This window comes from Xyrauchen texanus, chromosome 12, assembly GCF_025860055.1.
Source record: "Xyrauchen texanus isolate HMW12.3.18 chromosome 12, RBS_HiC_50CHRs, whole genome shotgun sequence".
Lineage (NCBI taxonomy): Eukaryota > Metazoa > Chordata > Actinopteri > Cypriniformes > Catostomidae > Xyrauchen > Xyrauchen texanus.
In genome coordinates this window covers 17,760,330-17,779,838 of record NC_068287.1, presented here as the reverse complement: position 1 = coordinate 17,779,838, position 19,509 = coordinate 17,760,330, and the positions used below count along the sequence as shown (strand labels likewise).

General features: G+C 37.4%; 1 protein-coding gene across 1 annotated transcript; it reads left to right on the top strand.

Moving 5' to 3' along the window:
• Nucleotides 1–11,747: 11,747 nt before the first annotated feature.
• On the top strand, nucleotides 11,748–15,067 carry LOC127652482 (paired mesoderm homeobox protein 2-like). The gene is made up of 3 exons (XM_052138626.1): nucleotides 11,748–11,973; nucleotides 12,721–12,878; nucleotides 14,588–15,067. The coding sequence occupies exons 1-3, from the start codon at nucleotides 11,748–11,750 to the stop codon at nucleotides 15,011–15,013; spliced, it is 810 nt and encodes a 269-aa protein (XP_051994586.1). The 3' UTR covers nucleotides 15,014–15,067.
• Nucleotides 15,068–19,509: the final 4,442 nt, after the last annotated feature.

Genomic DNA, 19,509 nt, shown 5'->3' with positions numbered 1-19,509 from the left:
GTAACCGATTATGATATGTCATATTTTAAAAGTCTTTCTGGCAATTTGAATCATGCAGTGATCACATAGGATTTGAAAAGTAGAATCGCATTATGATCCAAAGGCGGTCGTTACTTGGAGTGGTTGTTCCTTGTCATCTTGAAGGACACGGACGGATACGCTTGAAAAATGTACTCTTGGGGTGGGGCTCAGTTGGTAGTGCGGGTCGGCCACTAATCGCAGGGTTGGTGGCCCACATGACTCCACATGCCGAAGTGTCATTGGGCAAGACACTGAACCCCAAATTGCTCCCAATGGCAGGCTAGCACCTTGCATGGTGTATGAATGTGTGTGTGTGAATGGGTGAATGAATCACAGTGTAAAGCTCTCTGAATACCGTTAAGGTTAAAAAGGCATATAGACTATATAAGTGCAGGCCATTTACCATTATCTTAACTCTAAAATTGTAATCAGATTACTGATTTTACGGATTACTTAATCCAAAAAAAGTTAGCCCCTTACTAAATACTTTTCACAGAAAAGCTTTTCAGTTCAACAAATTCAAAATAATGTCTATATCTCCTCTTTGTTCATTGACTTGTTAGGGGGTGCATGTCACGTCACATAAAACAGACAGATTTTACTCCCCCTCATGCCATCCCAGATGTGTGTGCAGAACACAAATGTGGATGAAGATTTTCAGAAAATGCAAGTGAATAATGGGATGGAAAGAGGGTGAGTAACTGATGAGAGAATTTTCATTTTTGGGTGAACTATCCCTTTAACGTAATCCATGTTTTAAATATACTCTACATACCTTATGTTCGGCTGCAGGACTGTGTGTCAGATCAGGTGGTGGTCAGTAATTCTGAGGCTCCACAGGGGATGGTTTTGGCTACCTTCCCATTTACACTTTTTACCACTGACTTCAAATATAACTCTGGGACTTGTCACCTACAGAAAAATTCAGATGACACCATGATTGTAGGATGTGTGAAAAGGGGTGAAGATGGAGAATACAGGGGAGTTATTGGTGATTCTGTTGGCTGGAGTGAACAGAATAATTTAAGGTTAAATGTGGAAAAAACAAAGGAGATGGTGCTAGATTTTAGGAGAAAGAAGGAACCTCTCACTGCAGTTTAATTCAGGGGGGAGGATGATGACATGGTGAACATGTTATATACTTGGAAGTGCTGGGGAAACAGTGTTAAAGGTGTGGATGCCAACAGGATAGATAAACTGCTAAGGAAGGCAGGGTCTGTCGTGGGAACTAATATGGACCCATTAAATGCGGTGACTGAGAAGCGGTTATTGTCTATGATTTGTGGGTATTAACTGCACACCCACTACATGATACTAGAATGAGTTGTAAGAGCACCTTTAGCAGTTGACTTATCATGCCCTGATGTACTAATGAAAGACACCGAAAATCATTTCTGCCCACTGCCATTGGTGTTTTAAATTCACTACTGTGAACTGTAATTTGAACTCTCATTGACTTGCCCCAGATGCTTTTGGTCAGATTCCCAGGCAATTTCTCATAGGCTGGCTTGCACTGAGGTGGAACGAAGATGAGTGACAGAATGGGTTGGGTGGAGCTGTTGGTTCGGTGAATGAGTCCGATGAGCTATTGATAATGACAAACGCTAACTTTTTCAAGAGGCATCCCCTTCCTGCTATGAAAAAGATTTACTGCCAAGTGTTTAACATGGACATATGTTATTAGTTTGTGTGGGTTAGATGGTGTGTATAGGGTTTGAATATGATTGTACACTAAAAATGGCTATTAATAAATACCTGTTTTAACAGATTTGCACGACAAACTAACATAAAGTGGCTAGCTAAGGTGATTATTATTATTTCCATTATTGGTAGATCAGGCACTAATATTGGGCTTTGGGAGCTCTCACACAGTCTCTTTCAATTCATGCGAAAAGTGTTCAAATGTTCAGGTCCGAGCAGGGCTACAATTTCCGAGCTCTTATGCAACTGTCCAATCAGGGGCTCCTTTTCACCATCTGACAAGGGTGGGGCGATATATCTCCAAAAATTATATCTCTTTTTTTCAGCCTGCTAAAGATATTCAATATACACTGATCAGCCACTACATTAAAACTAGGGACCTACACAATCTTAGGCAGGTGGTTTTAATATTGTGGCTGATCGGTGTATATTGATAATTGTTTATTTGCTCAGAAATTACATAAAAGTGATTTTAAATCATAATTTAAATTAATCAGAAATACCACTCAGATATAACATTCAAAATGTTAAATGAAATAAAAATATATAGTTAAAGATAATTGTCCCTATTTTAAGAGCGCTAGCTTTTAACACAACGCTATGCAATAAGTCATACACACAAAGTCAATGGGCATGGTCATGAAGTTTTGGTATTTTTGGGCTAGCATACGCTAAGTCTTGGCACAAATGGGTTTGGCGAAACTGCGTATGCAAAGTGCTAATGGGCTGGGTCATGTGCGTTTTAATTCTGAGGATCTTCTCTGCCACTGTTTGCATCTTGTTATATAGTCCATTCCACAAGTGATATAAACCGAGATATCAAATTCACAAGAACTTAGTAGTGCATATATAGATTCAAATCACACTTCAATTGAAATTAAAATATAATCAAAAATAAAGAAGTGTTCCAAAAAATCATACCAAATCCAAACATTTACTCCAACTTCTTCCACCAGCTACTTTTACAGACTTAACATCACTCCACGACAACAAGTGGAAAACTACAATACATACAATTGTGAATATAAACATAATAATAATAATTGAGAAATAAACCATGACCTACAGATAGTTTAACACAAATCTCATACATTTTTGTTTCATAAAATGGCTACAACACTGATCGTTGTGGACATAATTTGATTGTTTCAATTTATTTTCAAAGTTTGGACATACACTTTATTACCACCTGCTGGTGGAATCTCCAAACTGAAAATGAAGGAACTGAATTTAGACTTTGTGCTACAAACAGACATGCTTTTGAAACATCTTGGTGCAATTGCCTATTTTGCAGGAAAAAAGCAAATTGCGCTTTGTGCCATTTAATTTATATACAGTACACCCCCAGTTTGTACACTGTAAAGGGATTAATGGAAAGGAGGAGGCGAGAACTGGCTTGACAATATAAATAATAGTTTAATGTAAAACTCAACCAAAAAGACAAACACACACACAGGTGTTGCACTGCAGCTTCCAGTCTGCCTTAATCCCTCTCGAGGGCTAATTATCCTGATTAGGGGCCGAGTGTGCAGAATCATGACACGGCCCTGCCCTCTGCCCTGTCACATACACATACAACCACTGCACTTCGCGCTGCCACTAAAATTGTGCTTAGAATTGGCATTGTCACGAAAACTGGATAAGACGTTCCGCACAGCCGTAGCGCTGCGCTTTGCGCACTCATAAAAATGCCCAATGAAGGGATGTTTTCCAGAGCTTTAACTAAATTTAATTTAATGTATTATATGATCACTATAATTTAGATGTACCAATACAACAATACAGTAATAAAAAGCAATATTTACCCACATATATTTTTCCCCCAAAAATGTGTGAATGAACAGGGTGTGCAAAAAAGAAAACTTCACTCATTTATATTTATGAATCCAGTTGAATATTATTTATTATTGTCCAGTCAAGTTTATTATTATAATATGATACTGAATATTTTTTTTTATTTTTATGTTGTTATTGTTGTTATTTTGAAGATTTGTTTCACACAATGTAATATACACTCACTGAGCACTTTATTAGGAACACTATAGTTTTAATAAAGTGCCCGACCTGATATTCTGCTGTTGTAGCCCATCTGCCTCAAGGTTCGAAATGTTGTGCATTCTGAGATGCTATTCTGCTCATTACAATTGTACAGAAGGGGTTGTCTGAGTTACCGTAGCCTTTCTGTCAGCTCGAACCAGTCTGGCTATTCTCTGTTGACCTCTCTCATCAAAAAGGCATTTCCGTATGCAGAACTGCTGCTCACTAGATTTTTGTTTATAGCACCATTCTGAGTAAACAAGAGACAGTTGTGTGTAAAAATCCCAGGAGATCAGCAGTTACAGAAATACTCAAACCAGCTCGTCTGGCACCAACAATCATACCACAATCAAAATCACTGAGATAAAACATTTTTCCCCATTCTATTTGTTGATGTGAACATTAACTGAAGCTCCTGACCATTATCTGCATGATTTTATACATTACAGTGCTGCCACATGGTTGGCTGATTAGATAATAGCACTGACATGTAAAATATTCCATGGAACCTTTGTCAAACTATTTCTTTTTTTACTAATATCAAGTTCCCAAAGTTTTATTGTAGTATCAATGACTGTAGTAACTGATATTTTGATAAAAGCTATGACAACCAAGGTAAATTTTAATACAGGTTTAATCCAGAACTACCAGCAAGTGACCACAAATAAGAGAGTTGTCATCAAACGTTAAGAGTCTAGCAGAGAAGATTGAAGGGTTTATGTCTCAGCTTTGGGAAGGACTGAGATGTGCCACTACCTGCCCATGCACACCTGTCGGCTCTGTGTTCCTCAACAGCACCTTCGCCTTAGATCATCTCCTCTTCCTCCACGCATGAATTGTGCCTGGCTAGTGTGGAAAATATGTGGACCGGCTCTCGCTTCCCTTTTCCCTGGCGCTTTGAAGTGTGAAGTGTGATTGCTTTTGGATCGCAGCCGCTCTGCTTGAAGGTTTTGACATGAAAAGCAGCCTGGGCTCTCAGGTTTATCCCATTGCCAGTGATCCAAGACTAAACCAATTAGCTCACTCCCTGAGAGATAAAATGACCAAAAAGAGAAATAGAGGGCCTCTAAAGATAGGTGATCACCAAAATAGATGTATCTTTACACATATCCTTTTAAATGGGAATCCCTTTGTTGTCCTTATTTGTAAGGGAAAGATTCAAATTTGTTTTGCATGGACTCACCTGAAGAACCCTATTAGAGTGGCCAATTGATCTTAATTTTCACTTTGGACAAGGAATTGTATTCAGACAAAAAATTTAAACGAATAGTCAGCCAATTAAAGCACACTTTCCCATGACTCCCGTGTACAGTCATCCATCATGTTTGGTGTTACAGGTGTTGTGTATTCTTAAGTGTCACTCGAATGTGTATTAATGATATTATGCATTGTTCCCTTTCTCTGTCATCCAAGAGCCTGTCCTAGCATATCCTCAGGAGAATTTGATCACTTCAAAGCCAGAATTATAGACTGTGTGGATTGACTTCTGTATTTTTTATTTTATTTGCTTGTGTAAACACTTCTTAGTCCAGTTGTGTCTTAATGCAGTATTTAAAAAGTGGTTTAGTTATAACTATCTCAATATTTAATTTAAGTTAAATTTAAATTTAAGGTCAAGTGTGTCAATTGTTCACTCCTAATTATTTTACTCTCTTATCCCTGGTTCATTTAATAATAAGTAAGTAAGTAAGCCTTTTATGGCTGATTCCCACCAAAAGTGTAAATGTGTTGCTTTCACTACAATGCGAAGTTTAAGCTCCCTGACTAGCCTGACATTACAGAATTTGGCTCAACCAATGGCAGGAGTTTGGGGCCGGACTATCTGTTTGTCTGGTTAATTTCAAACAGAGGGAGGGGAGTTGAGATGATGAGGAGGAGGCCGTGGCCGTGCCGTGAGGATGCACGGCCGGCACTGAGCGGGAGGGCGACATGAGAAGAGCCGGGATGCCAGGGAGAGAGAGACGCACATGGCCTCTCTGTGTTTGTGTTAAAGTCTTGTTGTTTGTTACTCTGGTTCCCACATCATCTTTTCCTGAACTGTTACACTGGTGCCAAAACCTGGGAAAGGAGGAAGGGCACGCTGTCCGAGCGACCTCGCCGCTGTCATCCGCCAGGGGACGGTGGAGTTGCTGCCGTCTGCCAGGAAGCGGAGGAGCCGTTGCCGGCCACCAGGGGCCAGAGGACCTGCTGCCATCCACTGGGAGGTGGAGGAACTGCTGAGGTTTGTGTGGGTGGAGTGTCCAATGGAGCCGAAGAAGAGCGTTTACTTTTCTCTCTCTCTCCTCTCTCTCTTTCCCACTCGCTCTTTCTCTCTCCCCCTTCCTTCCCTGATCTCTCTCTTTCCTGATTCTCAGGGGGCGGGGAGGACCACTGAATCCATTGAGAAATGCCAACATACATATATATTTGTATGTTTTAGGGGCTTTTAGGTACAAATCAAAAGGGGGAATGGGAAATGCACACAGCAGTCATGCTAGTGTCTCAGGAGGAAAATAAATATCTGCCTTTTCAATACAATGACAGTAGACAGTCATTTTAAAGTTAAAAAAGCATTCATAAGTGTCATAAAAAGTGCTCCATGTGACTTTTGTGTCATATTTCAAGTCTTCTGAAGGCATGCGATAGGCTTAGGTGAGAAACAAGACAAAATTTAAGTCATTTTGAAGGGAAAAATCTTGGTGTCAGTAGGACATTAACTGTCACACACAAGACTCAATGGATGTCAATATATTTGCTACAAAATTACTTTAAATTTGGGTTGTTTCTAACTATTTTATGTTTCAAAGATTTGCTTTAATTATTCACTCTTTCTCTCAAACACTTTGAGCCTCAATTGGTCTTATATGCTATAGAGACACATTACCCTGCCAATATTATAGTCCACTGTTAATACTCTATCTGTATTTTAAGCCTATCTATATGTGTTCAACTGCACACAGTCTGTGAGCCAAAAAGATAAATATAGACCTGTAAGGACTGTTGACATTGCGAGCAAACCCCTAACCCTAACTTCCATTGCTCTTTGTGCACGGTTTGTGCTAAATAATGATACTTTCAATCATCTGACTTATTAAGTAGATCTGAGCTATGCCTTTTCTAATTTACATTACTAACAGATTTCACCTGGTAGTGTCACATATTCCCTGTTTGTGCTTAGACTTTTATGTTGAAATTCTTGTTTAGTTCCCCGTTCCTGTGGTAGTTTTGTAGTCCTTTGTAGTTTCATTTTACGATTGATTTACCCTGATTGTTTCCCCAGGTCTTATTTGTTTCTTTGTCAGTCTTCAAATGTGTTACCTTATGCTCTGTGCTTCATTCCCTGCATTTTTGTTTCTTTGTATTTTGAGTTACTTTGTTTACCTTGATATATTAAAGTTGTGTTTAGATCCTTATTACAGGTAGATGATGAAATGGGTGAAAACCCAGATCTAGGGACCAGAATATCATAGAGACTGGGCTCTTTTGAATATAATTTGCAATATCTAATTTTATAATGCAATATCATAGGGCTTGGCTCTTTATTTTGGGCCAGTAACCGCCCACCATATTTGAATTCTGCCAGGTTATTAATGCAAAAAAAACAACAAAAAAACCCACAAGTAATTACCATTCATATTGCAGGAGGAAAACAGGTAGGACTCAAATCCATTGATGTTTTGACAGGTGTCTGAAGAGTCTTTGTCCTCCATGCAGTTGAGGCCTACAAAGTCAGTGACTCACTGAACATAGATCGGGCCAGCTGTGTGCCGTCAATGTCTGGATCTGATCAAAGTTAGCTTGGGATTAGCGGCTAACTGATGCTGGTGACAGCTCTCAAATCTCTCCGCAGTCTGATCTGCTTAGCGGATAGAGGCTGGCTGAAGATAATTGTGAGGTGAAATGTTTCAGCGAATTAATTGACGCACCTGTGTTTTGTTCCCAGAGAGATCATGATGACATTCATCCTTCAGCACCAGTGAAGCAGATGTTCTGAGGGTGATGCTTTCAGTAAGAACATCTAGATCCAAATTATGAATCATCTACTGAACACTTTTTGAAACGTTATTGTGTCACCAGTCGTTTTGGTTCTACACACACCTTAAAAATGCTTTTCTTAAAAACTTATTGAAATTTGTACAACCCCAATTCTGAAAAAGTTGGGACAATATTAAAAAGGCTAATAAAAACATAAAGGAGTGATTTGTAAATTATATTCACCCTTCGTATATATTATACAACTACACATATGCCTTTTTTTCCATGTTTAAAAAAAAAAAAATTATGTACAGTAATTTAAAATCAGATGATTGCAACACGCTCCAAAAAAGTTGAGACGGGGGCAATTTAAGACTAATAACAATTTGATGAGTTGAAATAATAAGGCGATGTGAAACAGGAGATGTTAAACAGGTGAGGCAATTGTGTCATAGTACTGTATACAGTAAAATCCAAAAACAGCCTCAACCTTCAAGAGCACGGATCGTTCAAGACTTGTGATTTTGCCAACAGATGCTTCAGCAAATAATCCAGCATTTTGAGAATGATGTACCCTAAAGACAAATTAGAATGATTTTGGGCATTTCATCCTCTACAGGACACAATATACTTAAAAGATTCAAGAAACACCACTCGCCGCTGCATCCACAGATGCAAGTTTAGACTTTACTATGCAAAGCAGAAGCCATACATCATCACTGTCCAGAAGCACTGCCGACTTCTCTGGGCTCAGTCTCATCTTAGATGGAAAGTAGAACAGTGGAATTGTGTTTTTTTGATCTGAAGGGTCCACATTTAAAAAAACAAAGCCATCTTGTTATCTGGACCAAAGAGGAAAAAGGCCATCCAAGCTGTTATTAGGTCCAAAAGCCTGTGATTGTATGGGACAGGGGTGTGTCGGTGCCCATGGCATGGGTAACTCACACATCTGTGTGAACACCATGAATGCAGACAGATATGTACAAATCTTGGAGCAACATATACATATATCTTTTCCAGGGATGTCCCTGCATTTTCCAGCAGGACAAATTCAAACCATATACTGTCCGGATTACAAGTAATTGGCTGTGTAAACACAGAGTGCGGGTGCTAGATTGGCCTGCCTGCAGTCCTGACCTGTCTCCAATTGAGAATGTGTGGTGCATTATGAAACTCCATATGACAACGAAGACTTTTGCTGTTGTTCTTGGATTGATTTGCACCTTTCGCACAAAACTACGTTCATCTCTAGGAGACAGAATGACAGACAGCAGACATCTCCTTCTTGAGCGGTATGATGGTTGCGTTGTCCCATTGTGTTTATACTTGCATGTTATTGTTTGTACAGATGTGTGATGTGCACAGGTTTTAAAAAAAATTTTTTTCTTTGCTGATTTCTTTAGATTTTCTTCTTTTGAGTTTGAAGGTAGGCCTTAAAATACATCAACAGGTACACATCCAATTCAGAACACTTCCTATCAGAAGCTAATTAATTTTTCAAGCTTCTTAAAAGCACAGTCCCACTGGAATTGTGATGGAAACGTGAAACAATCTTTCTGTAAACAATTGTTGAAAAATTAAAAACTATTGTTTGCTAAATCTGTGGAGTGGATAAAATGATGGTTACATTTTTTTTTTAATGACTGTATGTATGTAAGTGCATGTAAACTTCTGACTTTAACTGTAGTAAAAAGAGTCCCATTAAAAGGCTGAAATTCTTGAAAAAACAGCAAGTGTTTTATTAACAGTTTATTTTTTTTAAATAAGCATTTTTATTTTAAAATTTGATTAATATCTTTAAAAACTTTTGTCTGCCACTGTGATAAACACAAAGACATTTGGTTTTCAAGTGTCAAGGAAACCATCAAAATGGAAATTATATTGCAAAGAGGACCCCTGAAGACCCTCATGATTGTTTGTTCAGTATGGTCATTAATTTATTATTATGATTATTATTTTCATTTTGGCCTTTTCTTTATATATTACAGTCAGTGTTGGGTGTAATCCAATGACAACATAATTAGTAATCAGATTACAGTGACTGACTTTAAAGTCATTTAATTACTTTTAAGTACATTATAGGGTTATGTTTATTTCTAATATATTATTTAGGTAGAATATATGAATTATGGCCCTGTGACGATACATACAGGAGGAGAAATATGAGGTGCTGTGTATATGACTTGTGTGTAACAATGAACAAGAAAGAAATATAGACATTATTTTGACATTAAGTGTTTTAGAAAGTAACTTAAATGTAAAGTAATTAGTCATTTTACTTTTTCATTACTTTTCAATTAAGTACATAGTAAAGTAATTTGATTACAATTTTTTGAAAAATAATTAGCATTTTGTAGTGAATTAATATTTTAAAGTAACTTACCCAATAATAATTACAATATTGCAGTATTATTTTTTTGTGAAGCTGCTTAAAATAATTGTATTGTGAAAAGTGCTATACAAATTAAAATGACTCGACATGACAAATATGATATTTTGATCTTTGATTCTTTTATAATATAGTTGTGTTTTCAAACTGTAAGGATTTTATTTAAGTACAGTAGTTTTTACTTGATGATTACACCACTTTATCTGTTTTTTTTTTGTTGTTGTTTTTTTACATTCTAAGACCTTGGTATATGCATTCTAAAGAATCTCAAACATCCTTATTTGTCATTGGCCCATAATTCTCTGTCACAATACAGTATGTGTTTATGCGACACTTGAATTTCTTCTACCCGTTTGACATGTTGAAATGAATAGCTTTGCATTCCACTCTAAGCACAATTCAGTATTAGTTGGAAAAGTGATCTGTTTTCAAAGACCAGAGATCCATGACCCAGAACCACTGTTGGTGAACTCTGTCCTCAACTCAGGCCTGAACAATACACCTTGTTTGGACAGGTGATCTTATTCCTAATGTGAAGGAGGCTTTGAGTGAGATAACAGGCTTAGACGTCTTTTGGAACAAAGGCATTGGTTTTAATCTGACAGCAGAATTCCCAGTTGCCACACATTCTCCATTCCCCACTAACAGTTTTTTTCAAAGACAAGCACACTGGTTGTAAAAACTCATCAAAGCCTTTCCTGAAGGATTTTTTTAATTCAGTCACATTATATCACAAATGAATGTCATTCCAACACCCAAATGCCACAAATGGGCTTGTAAATGAATGTCAATTATGTGGGCCAATTAGTTTGATGTGTTTACCGTGTAAACAGAGACTGTTTGTTTGTGCTCTCTGCAGGTTTCAGCTAAAGCTCTGTTTGTATTGGGTTTTCTTATTGAACATTTCTCAGCTGTGAAACCTTTGATTCTCCCTTAATGATTTAATATCCATCTGTTTAAGGCCTAAACCCATGTACATGATTAAGGCCTCTCCGATTGTTGTACGTGTCTTTAAAAGCGTTCAAGACTCAGGAACAGAACATTTTTCTCATCTTCTTGCCACACTCCAATTTCAAATGTCTGATTTGTCATATTTATAAGTGAACACAGAAGCTGATGAGTGCCTGAACTTGTCTATGAAATACTTCAGAATTACAGACCTTTGCTTACCCCTCCCCAAATGGAAATGGGGGATGTTACACATTTATTTTTTCAGTGCTGCTGAGGTGTGGATTAGAAAGCATTAGGCGTCATCATGGCCATGAGTGATGCTGCATGAAACCTCTCTTAAATGAACCATGGAATCAATGGTCCCCTATGATTGGGTGCTTGCTTCAAACCCAGCCCAGTTTTACTGGGATTGATGGTCAAAGTTGGGTCATGTGACTTGAGGAGGGTGGGACATCCATGAAAGTGGAACTCACACCTGACACAGGTGAAAAAAGTTGTCTTTAGTATGGAGAATGAAATGTTCTCATCCATTACGCTTGTGGACAATTCTGATATTCTAAAAAGTTCTCTTCCATTTTCTCAGAAGATCTGTTATTCAAGAAGTCATCAACTTAATCTATTTCTGGACTGAGTTTGAGCTACCACCAGAGTTTGTCTTACCTTTGGACCGACAGGACCTTACTGAACGGGGGTCATGTTTGGCACTGGGCACCTGGTGTCGTCTCTATCTCCTGCAGTCCTCCACTCTTCGGCTGCACACTTCTTCCCAGTGTTCCCCAGCAGGCTGAGCTCACCGCCGATCCTCATACCTGGGCCCCTGCTCAGCTACGAACTCCTGCGCAGCTACCTGCAGCCGGAGCCCTGCAAACAGGCCCTGATATTGGCCACTCAGGCCGCAGGGCACCATGCTGAGAATATGGGTGAGCACATTGTAATCATTTGTCATGTTTGTTATAGGATCTTTTATTATTTAATTGTTAATTTTTAATTTACTTTAACAATTTAATATTTTTTGACTAACAAAGCAGCCAATACATACAGCTTTTTGCATTTAAACCTTAAACTAGCAAGCAAACACTTCAATAAGTAATGGATAATGTGTAGTGAGTCAGATGATCATTTCAGGGTCACCCTAAAGGAGATGATTTTTCTGACTATACATTATCCGCCGGATTACAAGGCCACTTACTAATAAGTAAATAGACATTAAATAGGCCTATTGATTTACATTATTTATTGAGTAAAAAGTATATTTGAGAGATATAAAATATATTTGAGAACAGAGATCTCCATCTTATATAATGTGTAGTGTGGTGAAGAGCCTAAAAGAAATATATCGTGCCTCATGACAAGTTACACTAAGTGGCCCACAAAGGTGTTGTTTTTATTTGGGTAATATGCCTTTAACAAGTCACATGTCTAGCGTTCATTAAGAGAGTCCATTTATGAGTCATATTCTCTCATAATTGTCCATCCTCATTTAACAGTATTTAATAGGATTGGAAATGTTTACAAAGGATTGGCTAACAACTCATAACTAACAATCAATTATCCGGCTCTGCTGAAGAGGGCTTAATGAACGCTGCTCTAATTATGCAATCTAGAGCCATTAGTTCCTTGTCAGCCTCTGGCAATTGTCTAATTGGTGGTTGTGATTCGTTTTCCAGATGAACCTCGGCCAGTGAAGCAGCGGCGAGCACGGGCCAACTACAGCAGCTGGCAGCTGGAAGAGCTGGAGAAGGCCTTCGAGGGCACCCACTACCCGGACGTCTTCATGAGAGAAGCCCTGGCCCTCAGACTGGACCTGATTGAGGCCAGAGTACAGGTTGCTGTCACTCCAATCTCATTTACTGTTGTGATGCACAGAACAATGTTATACAAATATTTCCTATAGATGTTCCATGGACGATTTAAGTAGTATTTTTCATCCCCCCCAGACACTTGTCCAGTTGTTCAAATGCCCCTATTAATACTAATACTAAGAGCAATACTAATACCTACACCAGGGGTCTTGACATACACAGTGGTGTAAGTTACATGAGTTTATGAATATTATTTATGTGCAGATAGAGTCAAATAATATTTTACTGTTTTGATAGTCATTCTTGATCACAAATTTAAGTGCTCCAATAAATATTTTGCACAATTAATTTGATAACTTGATCCATATGTAACACTGTCAGTACTGGGATTTTGTGAGTCAAAGGATAAATAAATAGATCAGTAAATTTTATCCACAATGACTGATTGGCCTCATGGTAAACTTCTAGTACAAGGAGTTCCGGGCTCTAAGCCACCTTAAAATAACTTTTGAATTTAATGAAAATTGCATCTGTAGTCATTGGATGTATATCATCAGCGGGGACACATCTGTTTGCGTTTTGCTTTGCGATTTAACTGGAAAAGAGTGTAAGCTGCGGAACAGTGGAGCGAGTACATCACGCATCAGTGTGCACGAGAGGACCTCACTGCCAGCTGTCACTCAACGGCACTGATAACAGCCACAACGAGCACTCATCAAAACAGGAAAAATAACAAACTCCTATGTTGGGTCACCACTTGTTATAATGCACACAAATTAATTGGAAACTCTTGCTCAAGAAATGGGGATGTTTCTTCTGCATTAGGCACTTAACTAATGAAAGTTGTTTCAAAAAGTGGTTTCAAAAAGTGGTGGGCAGAAAATTTGCATGGCATAAAATGTAGGGACATGTTCCACCCATAAATGACACCTAGGAGTCTTAAGCATAGGGTCCAACAATTATTGTTTGATTTTCTTTTTTAATATGTGCCAATATTAAGTCTTTAACCTTTAACCAAATGCTAAAGTTAAGAAGTCAAGTTTTTTATTTTATGGTTATGTGATTAAATGATGTAAACTTAATATACTAACCTTCTGGAACTATAAAAATCTTTTCACTTTAAAATGTATTGTAAATCACCGTAGTAACTACAAAAGGTCACAACATTTCATCAAGAGTGGCCTTTCTAGGAGCAATGACCAATACATATGTTCAAGGTCCTCACCCATTTTCACCATAATTTTGTTTATATATTATATAGTTTACTGTAAAAAGTACATATATTCTCTTGTTAAACATATTTTAAATCATTACCATTAATTATAAGGTAAAATTATATTTTATAATTCAAAAAATGTTTAAATAATATTTTACCATAAAATTAAATGTATCGTCTTGTTAAAGATATCGCACTTTTTATTTTTACCATATATTTAAGGTAGCTACCATTAACAAATGAATTACTTTGTACTGTAGTATTTTTACATCCTTTTACAGTTAAAATTAGTGCAATTTTTCCAGTGTAATGTTAACCTAAAATGTGCTTCATGTGATAACATTTAAATGAACTTATTTTAAGGGACAGATCAGGTAGAATTGGCTTCTTTAGGTAACAATCACACTTTTTACACTATACATTGCATAATTGAATCTCATTACTAATTCAAAATAAATAAATAAATAAATTGCAAACAATGGAAAATGAAAAAATGCATATTCTTTGTTACTTTAGGTGTGGTTCCAAAACCGCAGGGCTAAAATGCGCAGACAGATGAAGCTCCAGAGCCAGGCAGAGAAGCTGTGCGTCAGTCTTGACAATGATGATACACCGGTCAACTCGTCCAACAGGAGCACAGCTCCAGAGATTCATGGGAGCAATAGCCCATGCTGGGACAGGAAACAGGAGACAGGAAGCCCCACTTGGCCCAAACCCTCATCATCGGCTATTCGTAGTGCTGTGAGCAGCATGATTCAGAGGATGCGAGATCAGGAGGGGTCAGAGGTGTCCAGTCCAGAGGAGTTTCGCTGCTGTAGCATTGCCAAACTGAGGGCCAAGGCCAGGGATTATGAAGCAGAGATCCACAGCACTGTGGCCAAGGCCAGCAGAGAGAGGCAGCTGAAGACACCGGTATCTGCCACAGTCCTACAAATAGACTAAGGGAGATGTAGCCATCTGTGCACAGCCATCCATTACCTCTGTATCACACATCACAAGAAGACACATTTAACACATTTAAAGATTATTTATTGCCACGCATTATTCTGACTAATATGACACCCTTAGGCAGAATAATATAAGCAATAGTAAAATTTCATCGGTACTGAATTATCTCCTCTTGTTGTCACAGTGCCATTTATTGTGATGGCAGATTACTTTTTTTCATTTTCTTTCTTTCTTTTTAGTCCCATTTAGTTTGGTTGGTGGTGCTGAAATTATAATGTAAAAATTGTGAATATAATTTGCAAGCATTCTGTTAATTTGCCTGTTTTTTAATTACTTTTTAAAACTAAATTATGTATTTTAGTTTGAAAATAATTTATTCTATCCCAGCTTAATATGCACAAACAACTATAAGTTATTCAAATGTTAATTTTCTTGAAAACTAACTAGACGCTGTTTCTCAGTGGCATGATAAAATCCTGTGTTTGTTTTGAACTACCCGCTTAGACCCGCCCAAACAACGTTACTCAATCAATTGCGTGAGTTGGAGGCCGGACTTTATCTTTGTTTGACCAATGGCAGATGAAGGGTGTATTCAGAAAGCTGTTTTGAAAACATTGTTTATTTTTGCAATTGCATTTGGTGCCGCTAGTGTTTCAGAAATGACATACTTCACCTTAAAGGACTGTCTATATCGTCATGATCCTCTAATACCTCATAAATTTAATTTGAGGTTCTCTAGTAGGCCTATATATGGTCCCTTTTTAGATTGTATTTTTTAATATTAAATATTTGTATTCTTTTGTATAATTTGAAATGTTAAAATGAATTTGTAAATTCTTTAATTATACATTTGTAACCAATTTGTTTACTGCTGCTGAGACAAAATTAAAAACTTTTATTTGATTTTGAGGATGTTCACTATACACTATGTCTACAATGATGGACATTTAGAAACAAACCTATGTTTTCTCGCTAACATACAGTAGGTGCTCTGAAATAGTTTAACTGCTAGTGAAAAAGAGGAACTTAAAAAATAAAACACTTGGTGTTCTCATCGATGGCCAGCTCTTCTATCAGCTATCCTGTTACCTTGTGTGGAAACACAGGATGTCTGCAAGCTGCCACAAGCCCTCCATAAACACAATGAGAATGGCTGTACAATATCATGGCAAATGTGCTTTTTAAAAACTGCAATACACTTACATGTATATGTTTACACAACATGAATCTATTTTGTTCACAGAATTATTACATATTTTGTGATTCTCTATTTTGTGTTGTGTGTTGTTTTCATGTGTCATGCTTAACATTTAAATGCTTTTTAAGAAAATAGCCTGCTTTGTTCATAACTGTAACCCTTGAGAGCTGTGCAACTTACTGAAATGAATGAACCCCGCTGGTGTATTTGAAAATATGGAGAGCACCTGCTCCATGTCAAATGAATTTAAAGGGCTTCAATAAGGGTATTTCCTGTGGGATCAGCAGATTTGCAAAGTCAGCTTCTGTGTTCTGCAGCATCTTTGGTCATGCATTTTTGGTGGTATTTGTACAACTAAAGTCCTTGTTGAAAAGCCAGGAATTGGATTTGTATTTAGTTCTTTGAGCCACAGTGAAGTAAGACTGCCCCCCTCTGGGCAACAAGGCCTTCTTTGGTTTATTATCAATAGGTTTATATTATCAGGACAGTCACTATTCTCTTACCCCAACAGTATATCATTATTTAGGAGAACAATGCTTGTAAAATACTGAAGATGTTTTAAAAACCAACGTGCAGCTCAGTCTCTCTTTTGTTCCATCAGACTCTGGTTTCTTTCTGAAGATCAGTGTCAAGATATAAATAATCCCATTGCTTCTTAACCATCCACAACTGGAGATACACACTGTGGATTACTTAAATCAAATTTAAAACTTCAGAGGAGATTGGTCATATGAAATGACATGGAAAAATATTGATCTCTCTGCCTCAGAACAAATGAATGGAGAACTAATCTTTCGGCCCACAAAAGGTTTTCGCATATACAAAGTCAAAGGATGTAAGCAAAAAAAAGCAGTTTAAATTCTGAGAGATTATTCTAATTCAATTAGGATAATACCACTTAAAGCAAATTTTATATAGGCTACTGTAAGTCAGTAAAACAAGCTATCTTTGTCATGGGCAGAAAATTGCTCTCTCTCTCTCTCTCTCTCTCTCTCTCTCTCTCTCGATATATATATATATTGGTTCACCTATGGAAATGAGATGGACAACAACACTGAACCTGCTGTAAACATTCATATTCATGCACCAATATTTTCAACTGTTTTATAAGGATTGATGTAGCCTAAACTTTCTCTTAGGCCCTCTATGGTTTCATCCTGAAACTATTCCAAGTTTATGTTGCTTATATGATGAAATACATTTCTTATTAAATGTTTCTTTTCTAAGGTAGGGCCTTAAAGGTGTACTCAGAAATTGTGGTTGTGTTGTGCAGGTTAATATGAGAAGGATATAGCTGCAGGCAGTGCTCCAAAAAGAGGAGGGAGCTCCATAGCTCCATTAAAAATATAGAGATCCCTTTCCCTAACCTTAACTGAGAGTGGAAGTGATGACCCCTTTTGGAGTTGGTGCAACCCACTTTTGGAGTTACCACGCCCCTTTGGAGTGACCACGCCCTCTTTCTGTGATCCCGCCCCACTTTTGGAGGTCTCTAGCCTGCAACTATTCCTACTTAGTCAATATGGCAGGCATCTTGTACTTACACTGAAACCTAGGGGAATAGATGCTGCATCATTCAAACACAATAGTTTCCAGTTACCGATGCCATTGTAGAAATTCACTATTTACAATGAGCCATGATTAATTTAATTTATAAGTAAAAGTGTCCAATAACAGGGTGGTCACTGAGGTTAATGCTGCTTTCATGTACTATCGGAATTATCCTGCTTCCCTTCTGAAGTGGTAATTACGAGTTTGTCACCTTCAAGTGCTTTTTTTGTCGGAAAGAACAGGAAACATGGACGACGCCAGGTTCATTCATGCATATTTCTTGAGGAACTATTATTTTGGCACCATATTACATATTACTTAGTTAGTTTTGCCGACCATAATAAAATTTTGGTCAAATGCAAGCTATTTCCATGGTGTAAAAATGTAGGCCACAACATACATCAAATGGTTGCTGATATACATAAATGATTATTAGCACTTGCTAACAATTAGCTGTATTAAGGAAAACTAATAAAACCTTTCATTCACTACAGAAACTGTACTCTCCTCTGCTATGTTGAAAGTTTACATCTCCCAACTTTGAAACTCATGTATCAAAATTATCTCAGAGTTTCCCGATTTTAATTACGATTTTAGGGGTCGTTAATGCAACTTCCAAGTACAAAATTCGTATTTACAATAATTCTGATCAAGGACTAAAAATTTATATTTTTCATTTTGGTTTGTTCTGAGCAAAAACTGTATTTTTTCATTCCTGTTCAAAAGTTACACAGCCTCCTTTTCAAATGGTTACTGGTTAGAACAAAATAAAAGAACATTAATAATGTTCTTTTTAAAATGGCAGTACTCTAACAAGCATACAGTTAATTCAAAGTTAAAACACTGGTGCCCAAAGTTTGGAATAATGTACAGATTTAGCTGTTTAGAAGGAAATTGTTACTTTTATTCACCAAAGTGGCATTCAACTGATCACAAAGTATAGTCAGGACATTACTGATGTAAAAAACAGCACCATCACTATTTTTAAAAAAAAAAAGTCATTTTTGATCAAAACTTGACAGGCCCCATTTCCAGCAGCCATCACTCAAACACCTTATCCTTGAGTTATCATGCTAAAGTGCTAATTTGGTACTAGAAAATCACTTGCCATTATATCAAACACTGCTGAAAGCTATTTGGTTCATTAAATGAAGCTTTATCTTTTTGTTTGTTTTTGAGTTGCCACTCTATGCAATAGACTGTCAAAAATGGCAAAAAAGAAACATCTTTCTCTAGAAACTTGTCAGTCAATCATTGTTTTGAGGAATGAAGGCTATACAATGCTTGAAATTTCCAAAAAATTTCCAACAAGGACAGAAAGAGATGCGGAATTTCAGATGTACAACTAAACAAGAGAATAAGTACATAAGAGTCTCTAGTTTGAGAAATAGATGCCTCACATGTCCTCAGCTGACAGCTTCATTGAATTCTACCCGCTCAACACCAGTTTCATGTACAACAGTAAAGAGAAGACTCAGGGGTGCAGGAATTATGGGAAGAATTGCGCTGAAAAAGCCAAAAAGAAAAGGTTAGAGTGGGAAAAGAAACACAGACATTGCACAACAGATAATTGGAAAAGAGTGTTATGGATCTTAACCCCATTATGATTTTGTGGGATCAGCTAGACTGTAAGATGCGTGAGAAGTGCCCAACAAGACAGTCACATCTATGGCAAGTGCAACAGGAAGAGTGGGGTGAAATGTCAACTATATGGATTAACTTTATGGATAAAATTGCAATAGTA

What these genes read in the sequence shown, in the direction of transcription:
- LOC127652482 (XM_052138626.1), top strand. Translation starts at nt 11,748, where the DNA reads ATGTTTGGCACTGGGCACCTGGTGTCGTCTCTATCTCCTGCAGTCCTC. An exon ending in GCACCATGCTGAGAATATGG is followed by an intron (nt 11,974 to 12,720) that starts GTGAGCACATTG and finishes TTCGTTTTCCAG; the next exon opens with ATGAACCTCGGCCAGTGAAG. An exon ending in TGATTGAGGCCAGAGTACAG is followed by an intron (nt 12,879 to 14,587) that starts GTTGCTGTCACT and finishes TTGTTACTTTAG; the next exon opens with GTGTGGTTCCAAAACCGCAG.